General features: G+C 38.6%; 1 protein-coding gene across 1 annotated transcript; it reads left to right on the top strand.

Annotated features, from left to right (window-relative positions):
- The first annotated feature begins 8591 nt into the window (after positions 1-8591).
- Positions 8592-18037, top strand: LOC127689537 (glycine N-acyltransferase-like protein Keg1). The gene is made up of 5 exons (XM_052189235.1): positions 8592-8669; positions 9971-10078; positions 13310-13436; positions 14730-14901; positions 17635-18037. Exons 1-5 carry the CDS (start codon positions 8592-8594, stop codon positions 18035-18037), a joined length of 888 nt encoding a protein of 295 aa, XP_052045195.1.
- Positions 18038-18377: the final 340 nt, after the last annotated feature.

The raw sequence follows: 18377 nt of genomic DNA, 5'->3' as shown, positions 1-18377 counted from the left end.
GAAAGCATCTTCAACATATGGCACTGGTCAGCCTAGATGGTTCCATGTAGAAGAATGCAAATAGATACATATTTATTACCCTGTATAGCACCAATTAAAAGAGATCAATGACTTCAAGATAAGATCAAAGACCCTGAATCAGATAAAAGAGAAAGTGGAGAATAGGCTTGAACTCACTGGCATGGGAAAAGATTTTCTGAGCAGAATGCTGACAGATCAGACACTAAGAACAATAATTAATAAATGAGATCTCATGGAACTGAAAATCTTCTCTGTGGCAAAATGGGAAAAGACATTTACCAATTATAAATCTGATACAGGTCAGTATCTAAAATATATAAAGTACTAAATTAATAGCACTATATAAAGAGCGAAATGACTGATAGCACATGAGGGTATTCAGGATATTCAAGAAGGAGAACACATATTCGTTGCTGGTGTAAGTGAACACGGAAACAGCTACTATGGTAATCTGTGTGCTGGTTCCTTGGGAAACTGGGAATAGATCTACCATAAGATACAGTTATACTTTCCTGATCATATCCCAAATTATTCCACATTCTACTACAGAGAACCTCACTCATTCACGTTCATTGCTGTTCGAACTCAATAGCCAGAAATTGGAACTAATCTAGATGTCCCTCAACAAAAGAATGGATAAAGGAAATATGACACATTTACAAAATGGGATATTATTAATCTATTTCATTTCATAATAATGAAATTATATAATTTGCAGGTGGAATAGATGGACCTATAAAATTTATTATGACTAAAGGAACACAGAACCAAAAATACAAATACTGTGTTTAATTTTTTAAAATTTTTATAAGATATTTGCTTTATTTACATTTCAAATGTTATCCCCTTTCCTCCTTTCCCCTCTGAAAACCCCCTATCCGGTTCCCCTTCCCCCTGCTCACCAACACCCCACTACTGACCTGGCATTCTCCTACACTGGGGCATCAAGCCTTCACAGGACCAATAAACTCTCCTCTCATTGATGTCTGAAAAGGCCATCCTCTGCTATATATGTAGTTGGAGTCATGGGTCCTCCATGTATAGTTTTTGTTTAGTGGATTTGTCCCTGGGAACTCTGGGGGGAATGGTTAGTACCTATTGTTGTTTCTCCTAAGGGTCTGCCAACCTCTTCAGCTTCTTGGGTCCTTTCTCTAGCTCCTCCATTGGGGATCCTATGTTCAGTCCATTGGTTGGCTGTGAGCCATGGGTATTTTGTTACCTCTTCTAAGAAGGACCAACATATCCATCCACACTTTGGTCTTCCTTTTTTTTTGAACTTCATGTGGTCTGTGAATTGCCTCTTGGGTATTCCTAGCTTCTGGGCTAATATCCACTTATCAGCAAGTGGATACCATGTGTGTTATTATGTGATTGGGTTACCTCACTCAGGAAGATATTTACTAGTTCCATCCATTTGTCTAAGAATTTCAGGAATTTATTGTTTTAATAGCTCAGCAGTACTCCATTGTGTAAATGTACCATATTTTCTGTATCCATTCCTCTGTTGCAGGACATCTGGGTTCTTTCCAACTTCTGGCTGCTGTAAATAAGGCTGTATGAACAAAGTGGAGCATGTGTCCTTATTACATGTTGGAACATCTTCTGGGTATACATCCAGAATTAGAATAGCTGGGTCCTCAGGGGGTACTATGTCCAATTTTCTGAGGAACTGCCAAAGTGATTTCCAGAGTGGTTTTAGCAGCTTGCAATCCCACTAGCAGTGGAGGAGTATTCCTCTCTCTCCACATCCTTACCAGCATCTGCTGTCACCTGAGTTATTTATCTTACCCATTCTGACTCATGTGAAGTGGAATCTCAGGGTTGTTTTGATTTGCATTTCCCTGATGGCTAAGGATGTTGAACATTTCTTTAGGTGCTTCTCAGACATTGGGTATTCTTCAGTTCTTTATTTGGAATTCTTTATTTAGCTCTATACCACATTTTTAATAGGGGTATTTGGTTCTCTGGAGTCTAACTTCTTGTATATATTCTTTGTATATATTGGATATTAGCCCTCTAGCAGATGTAGGATTGGTAAAGATCTTTTACCAATCTGCTGGTTGCCATTTTGTCCTATTGACAGTCCTTTGCCTTACAGAAGCTTTGCAATTTTATGAGGTCTCATTTGTCAATTCTTGATCTTAGAACATAAGCTATTGGTGTTCTGTTCAGGAAATTTTCTCTTGTGCCCATGTGCTCCAGGCTCTTCCACACTTTCTCTTCTGTTAGATTCGGTGTATCTGGGTTTATATGGAGGTCCTTGATTTACTTTGACTTGTGCTTTGTACTAGGAGATAAGAATGGACCAATTTGCATTCTTCTCCGTCTTGACTGCCAGATGAACAAGCATCATTTGTTGAAAATGCTCTTTTTTTCCACTGGATGATTTTAGCTCATTTGTCAAGGATCAAGTGACCACAGGTGTGTGGGTTCATTTCTGGGTCTTCAGTTCTATTCCATTGATCTACCTGCCTGTCATTGTACCAATAGGATGCAGGGTTTTTGTTTTTTTTTTTTTTTTATCACAATTGCTCTGTAGTATAGTTTGAGGTAAAGCATGGTGATTCCACATGAGGTTTTATTGTTGAAAATAGTTCTTGCTATCCTGAGTTTTTTGTTATTCCAGATAAATTTGGAAATTGCTCTTTCTAACCCTATAAAGAATTGAGTTGGAATTTTGATGGAGGATTGCATTGAATCTGCAGATTTTTTTAGGCAAGATGGACATTTTCACTATATTAATGCTGCCAATCCATGAGCATGGGAGATCTTTCCATCTCCTGAGATCTTCTCTAATTTCTTTCTTCAGAGACTTGAAGTTCTTGTCATCCAGATCTTTTACTTGCTTGGTTAGAGTCACACCAAGGTAATTTATATTATTTGTGACTCTTGTGAAGGGTGTCATTTCCCTGATTTCTTTCTCATCTTGTTTATCCTTTTAGTATAGAAAGGTTACTGATTTGATTAAGGCAATTTTATATCCAGCCACTTTGCTGAAGTTGTTTATCAGGTTTAGGAGTTCGCTGGTGGAATTTTTGGGGTCACTTAAATAAACTACCATATCATCTGCAAATAGTCATATTTTGACTTCTTCCTTTCCAATTTGTATCAGTTTGACCTCCTTTTGTTGTCTAATCACTTTAGTTAGAACTTCAATTACTATATTAAACAGGTAGGGAGTGAACAGACTTGTCTAGTCCCTGATTTTAGTTGGATTCCTTCAATTTCCTCTCCATTTAGTTTGATGTTGGCTACTGGTTTGCTGTATCTTACCTTTACTATGATTAGGTGTGGGCCTTGAATTCCTGATCTTTCCAAGACGTTTATGATGAGGGGGTGTTGGAGTTTGTCAAATGCATTCTTAGCATCCAATGAAATGATCATTTTTTTCTTTTGAGTTTGTTTATATAGTGGATTATATTTATGGATTTCTGTATATTGAACCATCCTGTCAACCCTGGGATGAAGCCTGCTTGATCCTGATGGGTGATCATTTTGATGTGTTCTTGGATTCAGTTTGCAAGAATTTTATTGAGTATTTTTGCATCAATTTTCATAAGAGAAATTGGTCTAAAGTTCTCTTTCTTTGTTGTGTCTTTATGTGGTTTAAGTATCAGAGTAATTGTGGTTCATAGAAGAAATTGGGTAGTGTTTTTCCTGTTTCTATTTTGTGGAATGGTTTGAAGAGTATTAGTATTAGGTCTTCTTTGAAGGTCTGATAGAACTCTGCATTAATCCCATGGGGTCCTGGGAACTGTCATGTCCAGTTTTCTGAGGAACCGCCAGACTGATTTCCAAAGTAGTTGTACCATCTTGCAATCCCACCAGCAGTTGAGGAGTGTTTCTCTTTCTCCACATCCTCACCAACACCGGCTGTCTCCTGAGTTTATAACCTTAGTAGGCATTCTGACTGGTGTGAGGTGAAATCTCAGGGTTGTGTTAATTTGCATTTCCCTAATGCTTAATGATGTTGAACATTTTCTTAAGGTGTTTCTCAGCCATCTGAAGTTCTTCGGGTGAAAATTCTTTGTTTAGCTCTGTACCCCATTTTTAATAGGGTTATTTGGTTCTCTGGGGTCTAACTTCTTGTGTTCTTTGTATATATTGTATATTAGCCCTCTGTTGGATTTAGGGTTGGTGAAGATCCTTTCCCAATCTGTTGGTTGCCGTTTTGTCCTTTTGACAGTGTTCTTTGCCTTACAGAAATTTTATGAGGTCCCATTTGTCAATTCTTGATCTTAGAGTGTAAGCTATTGGTGTTCTATTCAGGAACTTTTCCCCTGTGCCCATGTCCTTAAGCGTCTTCCCCAGTTTCTTTTCTATTAGTGTCAGTGCGTCTGGTTTTATGTGGAGGTCCTTGATCCACTTGGAATTGAGCTTAGCACAAGGAGATAAGAATGGATCAATTCTCATTCTTCTGCATACTCACACCCTTCACAATAGCCACAAACAACATAAAGTATCTTGGTGTGACTCTAACCAAACAAGTGAAAGATCTTTGCAACAAGAACTTCAGATCTTTGAAGAAGGAAATCGAAGAAGACCTCAGAAAATGGAAAAATCTTCCATGCTCTTGGATTGGCAGGATTAATATAGTTAAAATGGCCATCTTGCCAAAAGCAATCTGCAGACTCAATGCAATCCCCATCAAAATCCAAACTCAGTTCTTCATAGAGTTAGAAAGAGCAATTCTCAAATTCATCTGGAATAACAAAAAACAAAGGATAGCTAAAACTATTCTCAACAGTAAAAGAATTTCTGGGGGAATCAGTATTCCAGACCTCAAACATTACTACTGAGGTGGCTTTCTTGTATGCAGAAAAACTTTGGGTCCTGTTTATGCATCCAGTCTGTTAGTCTATGCCTTTTTTAAGGGCATTGAGACCATTAATATTAAGGAAAAGTGATTGCTGCTTACTGTTAGCTTCTTAGTTAAAGGTGAAATTCTGGTTGCGTATCTATCTTCTACTGGGTTTGTTGAAAAATTACCTTGTGGATTTTTCTACATTGTGATTTGCTTTCTTGTGTTGGTATTTTCCACCCATTATCCCTTGCAGAGATGGATTTGTGTAAATTTGCTTTTGTCATAGAATGTCTTATTTTCTCCGTGTGTGGTAATTGAAAGTTTTGCTGGGTATAGTAGTCTGGGCTGACATTTATGTTCTCTTAGGTTCTGTATGACATATGCCCAGGCTCTTCTAGCTTTCATTGTCTCTGGTGAGGAGTCTGGTGTGATTCTGATAGGTCTGCCTTTATATGTTACTTGGCTTTTTTCTCTCACTGCTTTTAATATTCTTTCGTTGTTGAGTGCATTTGGTGTTTTGATTATTATGTGTTGGGAGGTATTTCTACTCTGGTCCAATCTGTTTGGAGTTCTGTAGGCTTCTTGTATGTTCATGGGAATCTCTTTCTTTTGGTGAGGGAAGTTTTCATCTACAATTTTGTTGAAGATATTTATTGGACCTTTAAGATGTAAATTCTTACTTTCTTCCATAAATCCTTAGATTTGGTCTTCTCGTTCTGTCCTGGATTTCCTGGATGTTTGGGGTTACAAGATTTTGAATTTCACATTTTCTTTGACTGTTGAGTCAATGTTTTCCTTGGATTCTTCAGCATCGGAGATTCTTTCTTCTGTCTCTTATATTCTGTTGTTGATGCTTGCATCTATGACCCCTGAATTCTTTCCAAGGTTTTCTATCTTCAGAGATGACTCACTTTGTGATATCTTTATTGATTCTATTTCCAGTTTCAGATCCTGGATAGTTTTGTTCAGTTCCTTCACTTGTTTATTTGGTTTTTTCTGAAATTCTTTAAGGAATTTTTGTGATTCCTCTTTAAGTGCTTATACCTGTTGGTCCATGTTCTCCTGTGTTTCTTTTAGGGATTTTGGGGCTTCTGCATGTTGACCCATGTTCTCCCATAAATCCCTATGGGGATTTTGTATTGCCTCTTTAATGACTTCTACCTGTTTACCCATGTTCTCCTGTATGTCTTTAAGAGATGTTTGTGTTTCCTCTTTAAGGCCTTCTACCTTTTGATCCATTTTTTTTTGTATTTTTTGAAGAGATTTTTGTTCTTCTACCTGTTGACCCATGTTCTCCTGTATTTCTTTAAGGGAATTATTTATGTCCTCTTGAAGTCCTCCATCAACAATATGAGATGTGATTTTAAATCTAGCTCTTGCTTTTCTAATGTGATAGGGTATGCAGGATTTGCTGTTGTGGGAGAACTGGGTTCTGATGGTGCCATATTTCCTTGGTTACTGTTGGTAATGAGCTTGCATTTGCCTTTGGCCATCTTGTTATCTCTGGTGTTAGCTGGTCTTGCTGTCTCTATCTTCTCTGTCCTGAAGGCCTGTGTTTCTGTACTCCTGAGATTCCCTTTTTCTCCAATGCCCTGCAAACAGCTGGTTCTCCAGGAAGTATCAGGTGATGGAGTCTCTCCTGTGGCAGGGTTGAATGCCCTTCAGGCTTCTATTTCTCAAATGTTCTGCTGCTGTTGGATTTCAAATGCTCTGCTGATGCTGGTTCTCAAATGGCCCACTTCTACCAGTTCGAATGCACCACTTCTACCAGTTCGAATGCACCTACTGGTAACAGTTCTTGAATGACCTGCTCCTGCCTGTTCTCGAATGCTGTGCTCCTGCCCATTCTCAAAAGAGAGTCAGTAAGTAGGCTTCTCCCTGTCAGAAGGGGTGCAGGTCTACCACATCTGATGGAACAGAGTAGTGGCAGCAGACGAGGGAGGGGTAGAAAGGAAAGAAGAGGAGTGGTGATCTAGAGGTTGCCGTTTAGTGAGTGGCTCTGTGCTTCTAGGGGTGTGGGATGATTCTTACCGAATAATCTGCTCCTGCTAGTTCTCCAGAGAGTATCAGGAAGTAGGATTGTCCGCATGTCAGATGTGGCACAGGACTACCACATCCGATGGATCGTGCCAGTGGTAATTAACCTGCTCCTGCCAGTTCTCTAGAGAGTATCAGGAAGTGGGATCTTCCCCATGTCAGATGTGGCACAGGTCTCTGAGAGCAGGATCCCTCTAAGCTCAGGACTGCCTGCAGGTCAAATGCTCCCTTGCAGGATATGTGCCCAGACAGCTGTAGAGCTGCCCAGTTCCTACATGCAGAAGGAACTCAGGTAGACTGTGTCCCAAGCGATCTTTCACTCTTGTTCCCAGCGTACCTGGCTGCTTGGTCACAGGAGCCAAGATAGTGGCCTAATCAATGTTTCCTATATCTTCTGCACCAGAGAGTCTCTCTTCTTTCTCTTGTATTTTGTTGTTGATGCTTGCATCGGTGACTTCTGATTTCTTTCCTAGGTTTTCTATCTCCAGAGTTGTCTCCCTTTGTGATTTCTTTATTGTCTCTACTTCCATTTTTAGATCCTGGATTGTTTTGTTCAGTTCCTTCACCTATTTGGTTGTGTTTTTCTGTAATTCTTTAATGGAATTTTGTATTTCTCTTTAAGGGCTTCTACTTGTTTGCTTGTGTACTCCTGTATTTCTTTAAGGGAGTTATTTATATTCTTTTTTATTTGTTTTTTTCAAGACAGGGCTTCTCTGTGTAGCCCTGTCTATCCTGGAACTCACTCTGTAGACCAGGCTGGCCTCGAACTCAGAAATCCTCCTGCCTCTGCCTCCCAAGTGCTGGAATTACAGGTGTGTGCCACCACTGCCCTGCTTATATTCTTTTTAAAGTCCTCTAGTAGCATCATGAGATGAGATTTTAAATCCAAATCTTGCTTTTCCAGTGTTTTATGGTATCAGGACTTGCTGTGTTGGGAGAACTAGGTTCCGATGATTCCAAGTTGTCTTGGTTTCTTTTGGTAAGGTTATTGTGCTTGTCTTTCACCATCTGGTTATCTCTGGTCTTAGTTGGTCTTGCTGTCTCTTGCTGGAGCTTGTCCCTCCTGTGTGCTTGTAAGCCTGTGTCAGCACTCCTGGGAGACCAGCTCTCTTCAGGTGGGACCTGTGTTTAGTGGGCTGTGGAATAGCCCCAGCTACTGGTTGCAGCTGGTGACGAAAAGGATCATGTCCCAGCTGCTCCACTGTTCCTGCGCCCTTTGCACTTCTAGCTGGTTCTGCTCTGGACAGTTATCAGAGAGAAAGTGAAAAGCTCACCTTTGAGCCAAGGAGTGAGAGCATTCCTGGGAGAACAGCTCTTTCTTGGCAGGACCCATGCACAGAGGACTGTGCGATCTGAATGCTTGTGACTCTGCAAGAGTCATATATTGAGAAGCATTGTCAATACTATGGCTGGGGATCCTTGCAGGGTTATTGGGTTAATCACCTTTTTGGTTGAATGCCTTTTTAGATTAAGCTACAGAAAGCATGCTTAGTTTTTTATTGAGGAGGCAGAGCTAGGAGTGTCTTACAAATAGAAATCAGAGTTCCATAAAACAAGACACATACCAATCCCTTGACCATGGATTTCCCAGACCTGAGACAAATAAATTCTGGATGTTTATAAGCCTAGATTGTGATCTTTATAGGCTAGTCTGGACACAATATGTAAGTATCTCCCCACCCCTAACTTGCTATCATTGTACTCTTTTTCATCTAAGGTATTAGAAGAGATGTTCTATTTACAGAGTTCCCAGGCACTAAAGGTTCTGGAGAATTCCCTAAGGAAGTACCTCCCTGAGTCCTTAAAGGTAAAATTACTACCTTCTTAGAGTAACTAATGACTGCACCTTGCTATGGCAGAGGAAGGAAGAGGTCAAGACTCCCTGAAAACTGACTGACATCATGGCATGTCTCTCACCTGTGCTTATTTTCTCAAAGCAGAAATAAGTCTCAAAAATGTCACTTGCTTAGTATTTTAAAGGAGCAAAGTGCTGCTCTCTTCTATCTAAAACGTATCACTGTTCACTTCCAAAGGATGTTTCATAATTTTTGTGAGACTCTACCATGAAAAAAACCTCAAAAATAAGTTGTAAATTTTATAGTTCAGTGAGAGAGTGTTTGCCTAGCATGTGCGAGGTTTTAGATTTAATTGCTGGTAGGGAAAAGAATTTTCTTGATTCTTATTGAACAGATAAGTATTTAGTTGAAGTCATGATAAGTATCAGGTAATAGGATTCGGATCTTACTTAAATTTTGCTTTCACTGTGTCCCTTTCATGGCTCTAGCAGGGGAAGATTTTAAATGAAAATACTTATCATCAGATGATTTTTCATAGCACATATATTATTTCAATAAAATAAGATTTAATGTACAAGAATTTTCCAGTCTCATTATATGTAACACACAACTTGTTTTAGATGTTATTGTGACCTAGGATTTGAACTATCATATCTTCCCAGAAGAGAAATACACACAATTTATAAAATCACTGAAGCCACATTTTATCATTTTATCATTTGGCCTGTGGCTCACTCTATACCCCAGGTGTCCCTTACAATTCCAACCTAATGCCTCAGCATCCCTGTTAGCTGAGATAGCAGACCTGCATCACCACGCCTGGCTAAATCTTAGCTTAGATGAGAAACAAAAATTTTAAGTTAAATGATAAACAGATATCAATAGCCAGATGATACAGATATGTGTTAGATGATATGGGTATTAAAGCAGCAGTCATAAAAATGCTTCAAGGAGTAATGAGAAAAACATTTGTATTAAGTGGAATTCATTTCTCAAATGCCTCAGCTTCATAAAATTCATTGGATGCATGAAAAGAAATCTGAAATTCTTGAAAAATTTTATTAGATTCTAAAACAGGAGACCCCATTGGTTTATTTGTACATCTTATCATACTTTATATTTTATCTTACAAATGTTTAAAAGATATTCTTGCTAGAATAAGCAACTAGACACTAGGAACCATTTGAAATATAACATCTTTTCAACAAAATTTTCATAATTTCATGAGAATAGTCTTTGTTCTAGTCAGATATGTTGCATTTTAGCACCTTTTTAAAATGTGCTGATATTCCTATGATGTTAAAATATTTAGGTTTATGGGACTGTCTTCCACATCAATCAGGGAAACCCATTCAAGCTCAAGACTTTGGTGGACAAGTGGCCTGATTTTAATACTGTTGTTATTCGACCCCAGGAACAGGTAAGTTGTAATATACAATAAATATGCCTATATCCCTACATTTGTTGAATTCCAAGAATGTGTCTGACAATGTGGTAGTTTTTACTATGGTAGAAACCTACTACCATCCTGAGAAGTGGAAATGAATTGTAATAATGTCAACCAATACTCTGAAGGAGACTACAGAAAAATCTACAGAAAAATTAAAGAATGGTATTATGTGTAGTAAAATATACAATGATAAAATAATGACACATAGAGAAAGTTAACTACAGGTACAGATAATACAATTTTGTCTCCACCCATGATTTTGTTTTGCTTGCCAGCATGATTCCTCTATCAGCACTGGCTTATTTGAACTGCAAGCAAACTTTATTCCTTCATCATTTCTTGCATCTTATTTGTAGGAGTTAGAGGAAGTTGATAGAAGGCTATATCAACTTAAGATCATGTTGACACACAAAGAAGAGCTTGATATTTTGGTACAAACACTAAAACATTTCTGAGGATTAGAGAGATGGCTCAGTGACGAATAGCACTTGATGCCCTTGTGGAAGACCAGGGATTGGTTCCTAAATTCCTCATCATGGCTCACAACTATCAGTAACTCTAGTTATATGGAATCCAATGCCCTCTTGAACTCTGCAGGCATTGAGCACATCTCATACACACACTTACATGCAGTAAAAGCTTTCATATCCACAAAATAAAAATAAGTAAATCTTTAGAGAAAAGGACATTTCCTAAGTTAGGTTGGTATATTGTAACAAGTCAGTTCTTAGTTCCATTGTCAACTATTATCCCGGCGTGAAACATGTTTCCTGTCTTTAAAATTTTCAGACTTGCTGGGCAGTGGTGGTGCATGCCTTTAATCCCAGCACTTGGGAGGCAGAAGCAGAGGCAGAGGCAGGTGGATTTCTGAGTTTGAGGCCAGCCCCTGTTCTACAGAGTGAGTTCCAGGACAGCCAGGGCTATACAGATTAACCCTGTCTTGAAAAACCAAAAAGAGAAAAAAAAAGTGGACCTAAAATAATCCAACTGATCCTCACTTTATGACAAGTTTTCATTGTAATATTGGCTTCCTACTGAGGTGTTGCACTGCCTTTACATCAATTACCTACACCAAAGTGAGTAAAAACAAAGTAGAAGAAAGATACAGGTGGTTGATGTTACAGAGTGGATCAGAGTTTATTCTTGATTCCAAGTGGAAAATTTTGCCAGTGTGAACATTGAAGATGACTTAAATATTTTATAAGGAAGATCAGGAAATTCAACAGTTTGATCTATAGTATCCTTATACAGTATACAATATTTTATTTAATATTTCATTAAAATTAGAGGAATAGATCTAGATCTATCAGCTTCTAGATTATATAGCAATGGAAGTAGTATTTTTGTGATATGGTTCCTTATGTTTAAGTAGGGCCATTATGGATTTATAAACTTGTTCCACATATATATGTGTACATGCATATGCATATATGATCATTTATTTGCTTTATGTGGCTGTCATTTTCTTAATAATAATAATCTATTTTGAATGAGCATCTAGCCTATTAGCTTTATCTTTGATTCCTATTTGTATTTTTTCCAATAATTTATTTGTTCACTTTATAAACCAATCACAGTCTCCAGCTCTCCTCCCTTATATGGCCCCTCCCCTCACTACCATTTCCCTTCATCTCTGAGAAGGCAGGGGTTCCCCCCTGAGTACCAACCCACCCTAGTAACTCAAGTCACTACAAGTCTGGGCACATCCTCTTCCACTGAGGCCAGACAAGGCAGGCCAGTTAGGGGGAAAAGATCCACAGGCAGACAACAGAGTCAGAGTAAGCCTTTGTTTCAGTTGTTGGTGGACCTGAATGAACACCAAGCTACACATCTGCTGCATATGTGTAGGGGCGGAGCCGGGGCCAGCCCAGGTATGCTCCTTGGTTGGTGGTTCAGTCTCTGGGAGCCACCAAGGATCCAGGTTATTTGATTGTATTGGTCTTCCTGTGGAGTCTCAATGTCTCCCAATTCCTCCATCCTTCCCCCAACTCTTCCAAGAGACTTTCTGAACTCAATCTAATGTTTGGCTGTGGGTCTCTGCATCTGTTTTGGTCAGCTGCTGTTTAGAGCCTCTCAGAAGACAGCTCTGCTAGGATCCTTTCTATGAACCCAAGCTAACAGATACAAATACAGCCTGAAGCTCCAAGTTGAAGAAGGAAGGCAGGCCTGCCATGTGTCCCTATTCATCGTTTGAGGACAACTCATCACATTCCCTACCAAATTGGCAGGAGTTGCTACTGCATTCATTTATGTCCATCTCACAGAGGGTACTTGTGTATCCAGGGCAGTAGTTGTAAATTTAACTGTCAACAGTGTCTTCACATGATGTGTCATTGTGACAAGGGTTTGACCAACAATGAGGTGTCAAACTCTCACAGTGTGTCCCTGTGGATCCAGTATCTGTTTAGTCAAAGTAGGAGTTGTTTCCTCCATTCAAATATAGACCTCCCTGGAGACATGACTGGCACATTGATAAAAGTTGAGTTCACAGTAGTCTCCAAGAAATCCAAGTGCATAGTGAGAGAAGTAAGCCCTTAGAGTATCAGTACACAGAGAACAATGTAGACACGGCTGGGATCTACATTCATCAACTTCCAACTCACAGTTCACACCACAATACTCTTGAGGACAAATATATGTATATCTTTCTATCTCATTGAGGCATAAAGACTCATTCATGCAGGGATCAGAAACACATTTATCTACTTCCAAGTCACAATGCATGCCTTGGTATCTAGACACACTGAAACAGGAGTAGCCATTGACTCCATCCTGGCACACATTGTGGTAGGGCCTAGAAACACTCATTGTGGTCTGTCTCACAGATTGGTTCTCTATTTGTAGATGAATATTCTAATTCTGTGTTCTGTATAGATTTGAATTCCAGAGCATTTATAGTGCAGAGTAAGTATATTTTCCCTAAATATTTTGCTTTTAATTTTTTATTTTGACTCTTCTACATGAATTTTATAACACTCTGGCTTCTCTTGATTTGGGGTAATTCTCTTTAGGGTGCCTTTTAAAACTTTGAACTAAATGAGGGCTTTTTTCTCTTGACTTTGCATTGTAAATAATTACAACATAAAGTCACAGAAACTACTACTTTTATTATTTTCAAATACCACAATGTAACTGACTACTGATATAACAAACATCACACCACTCATAAACATTCCAGTTGATTCTTCTTTTCTAAAACAGGACATGACAGATGACCTTGACCACTACAACAACACTTATCTAATATATTCCAAGGATCCCAAGAATTGTCAGGAATTTCTTGGCTCATCAGAAGTCATTAACTGGAAACAACATTTGCAGATTCAAAGTAAGAAAACGGGTGTATGTGGGCTGTTGTGACCTCCTGTGTACACATGATGGAAATAGCTTCCTTTTGTACAAGCATCTTAACACCCCACACACATTTTTTGCAGGCCACAGACACTGCACAGGCTGCTGTCTGTTCCTTGGCTCAGCATCTACCCTGTACAAAAGGAACCCTTGAGTTACAGTGTGTAATGTTTACAAGGAAAATTTAATGCAATCCCTTACCACATTAGGACTTATTCTTTAAAATGCCCATATTTTATTAAAGAATATAAATGTTGGAGCAATGTTTCCCATTATTTAATATTTGTTTTATTATATTGTCACATTGTCAAAGGAATTTTTTTTAGTAAATAAAACCATGGTTTCTGGAGTTGTATAATCTAAGATTGAAACCTGACTGAATGGGGTTTTTAGCCATGTGATAAAGAGTAAGTCACGTCTGCTATGGAGATTTAAAAAAATAATAAGAAAAAATTATTATTATAATATTTTAAATATGGAGCCCTTAAGTATATGAGACATTTATAGAAAAAAAAACCCTATAAATATCCTACCTAGTTTTATAGAATTTCAAGTTTTCTCAATATCAATTCAAAATGACAATCATTTTACTTTACAATTGTATGGGTAGAAAATGTGGACCAGGTTCAGCTCTGCAGCTCTGCTGGTCTCATCTGGGTTCACAAATATAGGTTATCTGTGGGAATAAGCTTATCATGATCCCAAGAAAGACATTTGGTAATAGTACTGTGTCAAGTCTTAACCACAGGGGCATAGGGAAGTAGACTGGGTGATGTAAATGTCACAGGATCAGGAACAGAATGTGAAAGTTAAACCCAGTGCACTCTTTAAAACATGTTTACTAGATCACATTTTTCTGTGAGCTGAAGCAAATTTTACAAGTGAACAAAAGCTGATTCAGGGTGAAGGGAGTCATATTGGTACAAGAAAAAGGAACTGAGGAACTTACACTGAATACATGGAAATGGTCCATTCAATTTCAGTCACTATGCCTCTAACTCATCTTCTTTGGAAGCTGTAACTGTATGCATATGTAGACAGGCTTTGTGATACCATCCAAAACTTAAATGTAAAAAGACATAGCAGGGATGTTGTCTTTATAATATAAAAATCTGTCCTAATTTAATATAAGACTTGATCCTAAGTTTATATTCTCTTTGACTCCATTGAGCAGCTTTCCCCAAATATTAATATGATGATTATTATGATAATCATGATAATGTTAATATAATAATTGTATATCATTTGCTTCCTTATTTTCCCCATCAAGGTTCACAGTCAGACCTGGGAAAAGTGATAGAAAATCTTGGAGCCATTAACTTGGGAAAGGTCATGCATAAGCAGTGCTTTCTCTATATGATATTTGAAACAGCAGAGCAACTGACTCCTTCCTTGGTGGATACAAAGAACTTAGTTGTCAGCAGTGACAAGCCCAAGCCTTTGTAAGTGTAGGCAAATCTGTTTTTCCTCACTTTTCTATTCACTCTCCTTTTGATGGCATGCCTCCTCTGTTATATTTCTAAAATAATCATGAAAGAGTCACCTTAAAACATGGGTTAAAATCAGTATGCATGTGATTATCATTATTTTGTAGTCTAAAGGGTAAAAAATCAAGAGGTGAGCAGAGCTGTGTCAAATTGGAATCCACAGCATAGAATTCCTTCTAAACTGTTCCAACATCTAATGACATCCCAGGAGTGCCTTAGCTTTGGAATATACTACTTCACTCCCTAAAAACACATTTGCATGACCTTATTTCTTGTTTGTATCTTTTCCTCTTTTGTTTATTGTAAGGGCAGTTATCAATGGATTTTCGACAAAATAATTGGGATGACCTTATATTGAAATTCTAAACATATCTTTACATGTTCCTTTTCTAAACAATGTTATGTACATAAAGAGCTAGTGATATGGTGTAGCAGTAAAGGTGCTTACTGACAAGTTTGATTACCTGAATTCAGTCTCTGGAACCTACCTGATAAAGAAGAGAACTAACTCCCAAAAGTTATTCTCTGATCTTCCCGTGGGAGCATGTAACACCCATATAAACTAATAATTATACTACAATTTAAACTTGTAATTGTCTATATAAGTTGAATGTGGATTGCTTTGTAAGCTACCATCTCTTCACTAGTCTGCTAGCTCTAGTCCTGGTCACTATCCAACCAATATCTTACAGAATTGCTGTGTAATCACAGTGAGATTTAAATAAGGACAATGTCTCTCTCCTGCTTACAAGAGTCCAATGCTTCCTGCCACACTTCCAGATAATTCTGGACTCCTCAGTGTTTTAAAAGGAGATTTCCTTTTAGACCTGGCTTTTTCTCTTGTTTCTTTCCTCCAAAATGTCTGGCCTTTGTCAAAAATATGACGAGGTCATTTTTAAAAGTTACCTGTCTCTTAGGTATGAGTCTAAAATCAGAAGTTGAGTCATTCTGCCAAAAGAAGTGTTCCAAGGGAGGTAGTCTGAAGAGGAAGAGGTTGATTTCATAGACTGAGAAAGGCGCTAAAAATAACAGCACCAAAGAGTGTTGCCTTTTCAATATTATTTCTGATGTAAAATAGGAAAAAGAAGATACACATTAGAACTTGATTGACAGATTGATGTCAGGTCACTGCAAGTTAATTAGTTTGATAAGGATTAAGCGGAGGGAATCTCACTCATATTCTCTATCTCCTGCTTTCATCACTCACTTGATCACATTCTTGCTCTCTCCTTCTCTTCTCAGAAAAACCAATTGACAATCTAATATTGGGTCAGTGACCTGAAGCATCTGTGTGAATGATTTTATGTTATTTCTAGTGTTGAAGCTAATGTACAACGATGTTATGCCATAGCCTTGTAAACATTTCTACTTGACCTTCACAAGCTCAGGCTTCTAAGATTCCCTTCTCTCTGTCTAAAATATCCCTCTCCTAAGCAGATCAATCTTTATCCTAATGTCTACTTTCTTACCCAGATCTGCTCACAAGTCACCTTCTCAGAGTCCTGAGTAAAACATCACAATATAAGTCACTTCCACAAGGGCCCAGCTTTCTTTTACTCATAGCACTCCTGAGTATTGGAAACTGGTTCATTTATTCTCCAGATTCAATATTTGATTCATTTTCTAGGAAGAATGCAAACCCTACAGGGGCTGGAATTCTCAGTAACTGGCATACCGTAGGTTTTAAATGAATATGCATTCAGTCAATTCTCTGCATAATACAAATGGATTCTACTAAAAAGATTATGAATGCATTTCACAATGTTCCCATTTGTGTTTAACATGCTGCTTAGTAGAACTGAAAGCTGTCAATGGGTATGTGATTTGAGGGTGCTCAGGCACATGACCCTCTGTGTACCTGGAAGGACGCTTTTCTCTTTATTAACTACAAGGTTACCTGGTCAGCACCCCCATCTAGAACCTACTAGAAAGTTTTGTCCTACTATGAGATAGGAGGACAGTATATTCTCTTGACAGAAAGAATCTGACAATGGAATAGCTTGCCCAGCACATGTATGATGGAACATATAACTAGAATCGAAATACAGTTTCTCTTTCCAGAGCTCCAGAATGCCTCCCAAGCCCCTTTGCATGATTGCAGGTGTCTTCAGACATCAATACTCAGTGACAAGGGTCATCTTCATTCAGCATTGCTGTCATTTTTGTTCTTGACTTTCTATTGCTCATCACAATGTCTAAGGAGCACAAGAAACCAAATTTTATGATTCTGAACTTTGGCTTTTCTTTTTGCTTCATGTATTTCAGGAAACTTGCTTATCTGTATTTTTTCCTTTTAAATAAAACAAGACTGATTATATTTGAACTCTCTAACTAGAAAAGAAATGATCACAGGTAAATAAGAACTGGAAATAGTGCCTGGAGAAGTTTTACTACCTGGTAGGCACTGAATCTGAGCCCCGACCACACTGGCTCATTAGTCTACAGTGAAAATCGCATATTACTCTTGATTACTGGATGAGGAAATTCAAACATTGAAGAGTGATTAATCAGCAAACACACACACACACACACACACACACACTATTAATGTGTCTGATGGCAGAGCACAACCAAAAGAATATCTTAGATATGCTACTTTTTACCTCTTGGGACAATTTAGAGGTAAATAAATAAAATTATTCACAACCTAAGTAATTAAAGACTGTTCTTTCCTCTTGTTCTTCATAGTGACCATCAGTTATTCAAATTTGCCTCCCTGGATGTTACACATGCTGCACTAGTGAATAGCATCTGGTATTTTGGTGGCAATGAGAAGAGCCAGAAGTTCATTGAACGCTGTATCTCTACCTTCCCCAGCTTCTGTATTATGGGGCCTGAGGGGACCCCTGTGTCTTGGACCCTAATGGACCACACTGGAGAACTGAGAATGGGAGGCACCTTGCCTAAGTACCGGAGCCAGAGTCTCATTTACCATGTTGCTTGCCACCAGATTCAGACACTAGGAAAGCTTGGCTTTCCCATGTATGCACATGTGGATAAGGCTAACTTCACCATACAGAGAATGGCTGTCATGCTGCGTCATGTTCCCATGCCCTGTACGTGGAACCAGTGGAACTGTGTACCTCTATAAAGCTAGAAAAAAGGTGCAAAGAGACCTGCACTTGTAGAAGGAGAAATGGCTGAGTGAACAGAGAGAAGTGAACCGTCATTAGGTTGTTGTGTGTCTCTAGAGAGCAGAGATACATCACACTGAGCTCACACACTGTTTCTTCGCCCTCACCTTGCTCATGCTCTTAACTCCATTCTTTGGTATGCAGAAGGCCACCTTCTCCTCCTCCAACTCTGTTACAGCCCCCACATTCTCAGGATTCCTCTAACACATTTGGCTAAATTGTACTCTTTCCTATTTGTTTTGCTGGCTCATTGATCCATACCCATTAGTCAGGCTTGTTTTGTGACCTGCCCGCCCC

Source organism: Apodemus sylvaticus, chromosome 1 (genome assembly GCF_947179515.1).
Source record: "Apodemus sylvaticus chromosome 1, mApoSyl1.1, whole genome shotgun sequence".
In the NCBI taxonomy this organism is placed as follows: domain Eukaryota; kingdom Metazoa; phylum Chordata; class Mammalia; order Rodentia; family Muridae; genus Apodemus; species Apodemus sylvaticus.
Note: the sequence above shows the minus strand (reverse complement) of the source record. Positions and strands in the feature narration are given on the sequence as shown.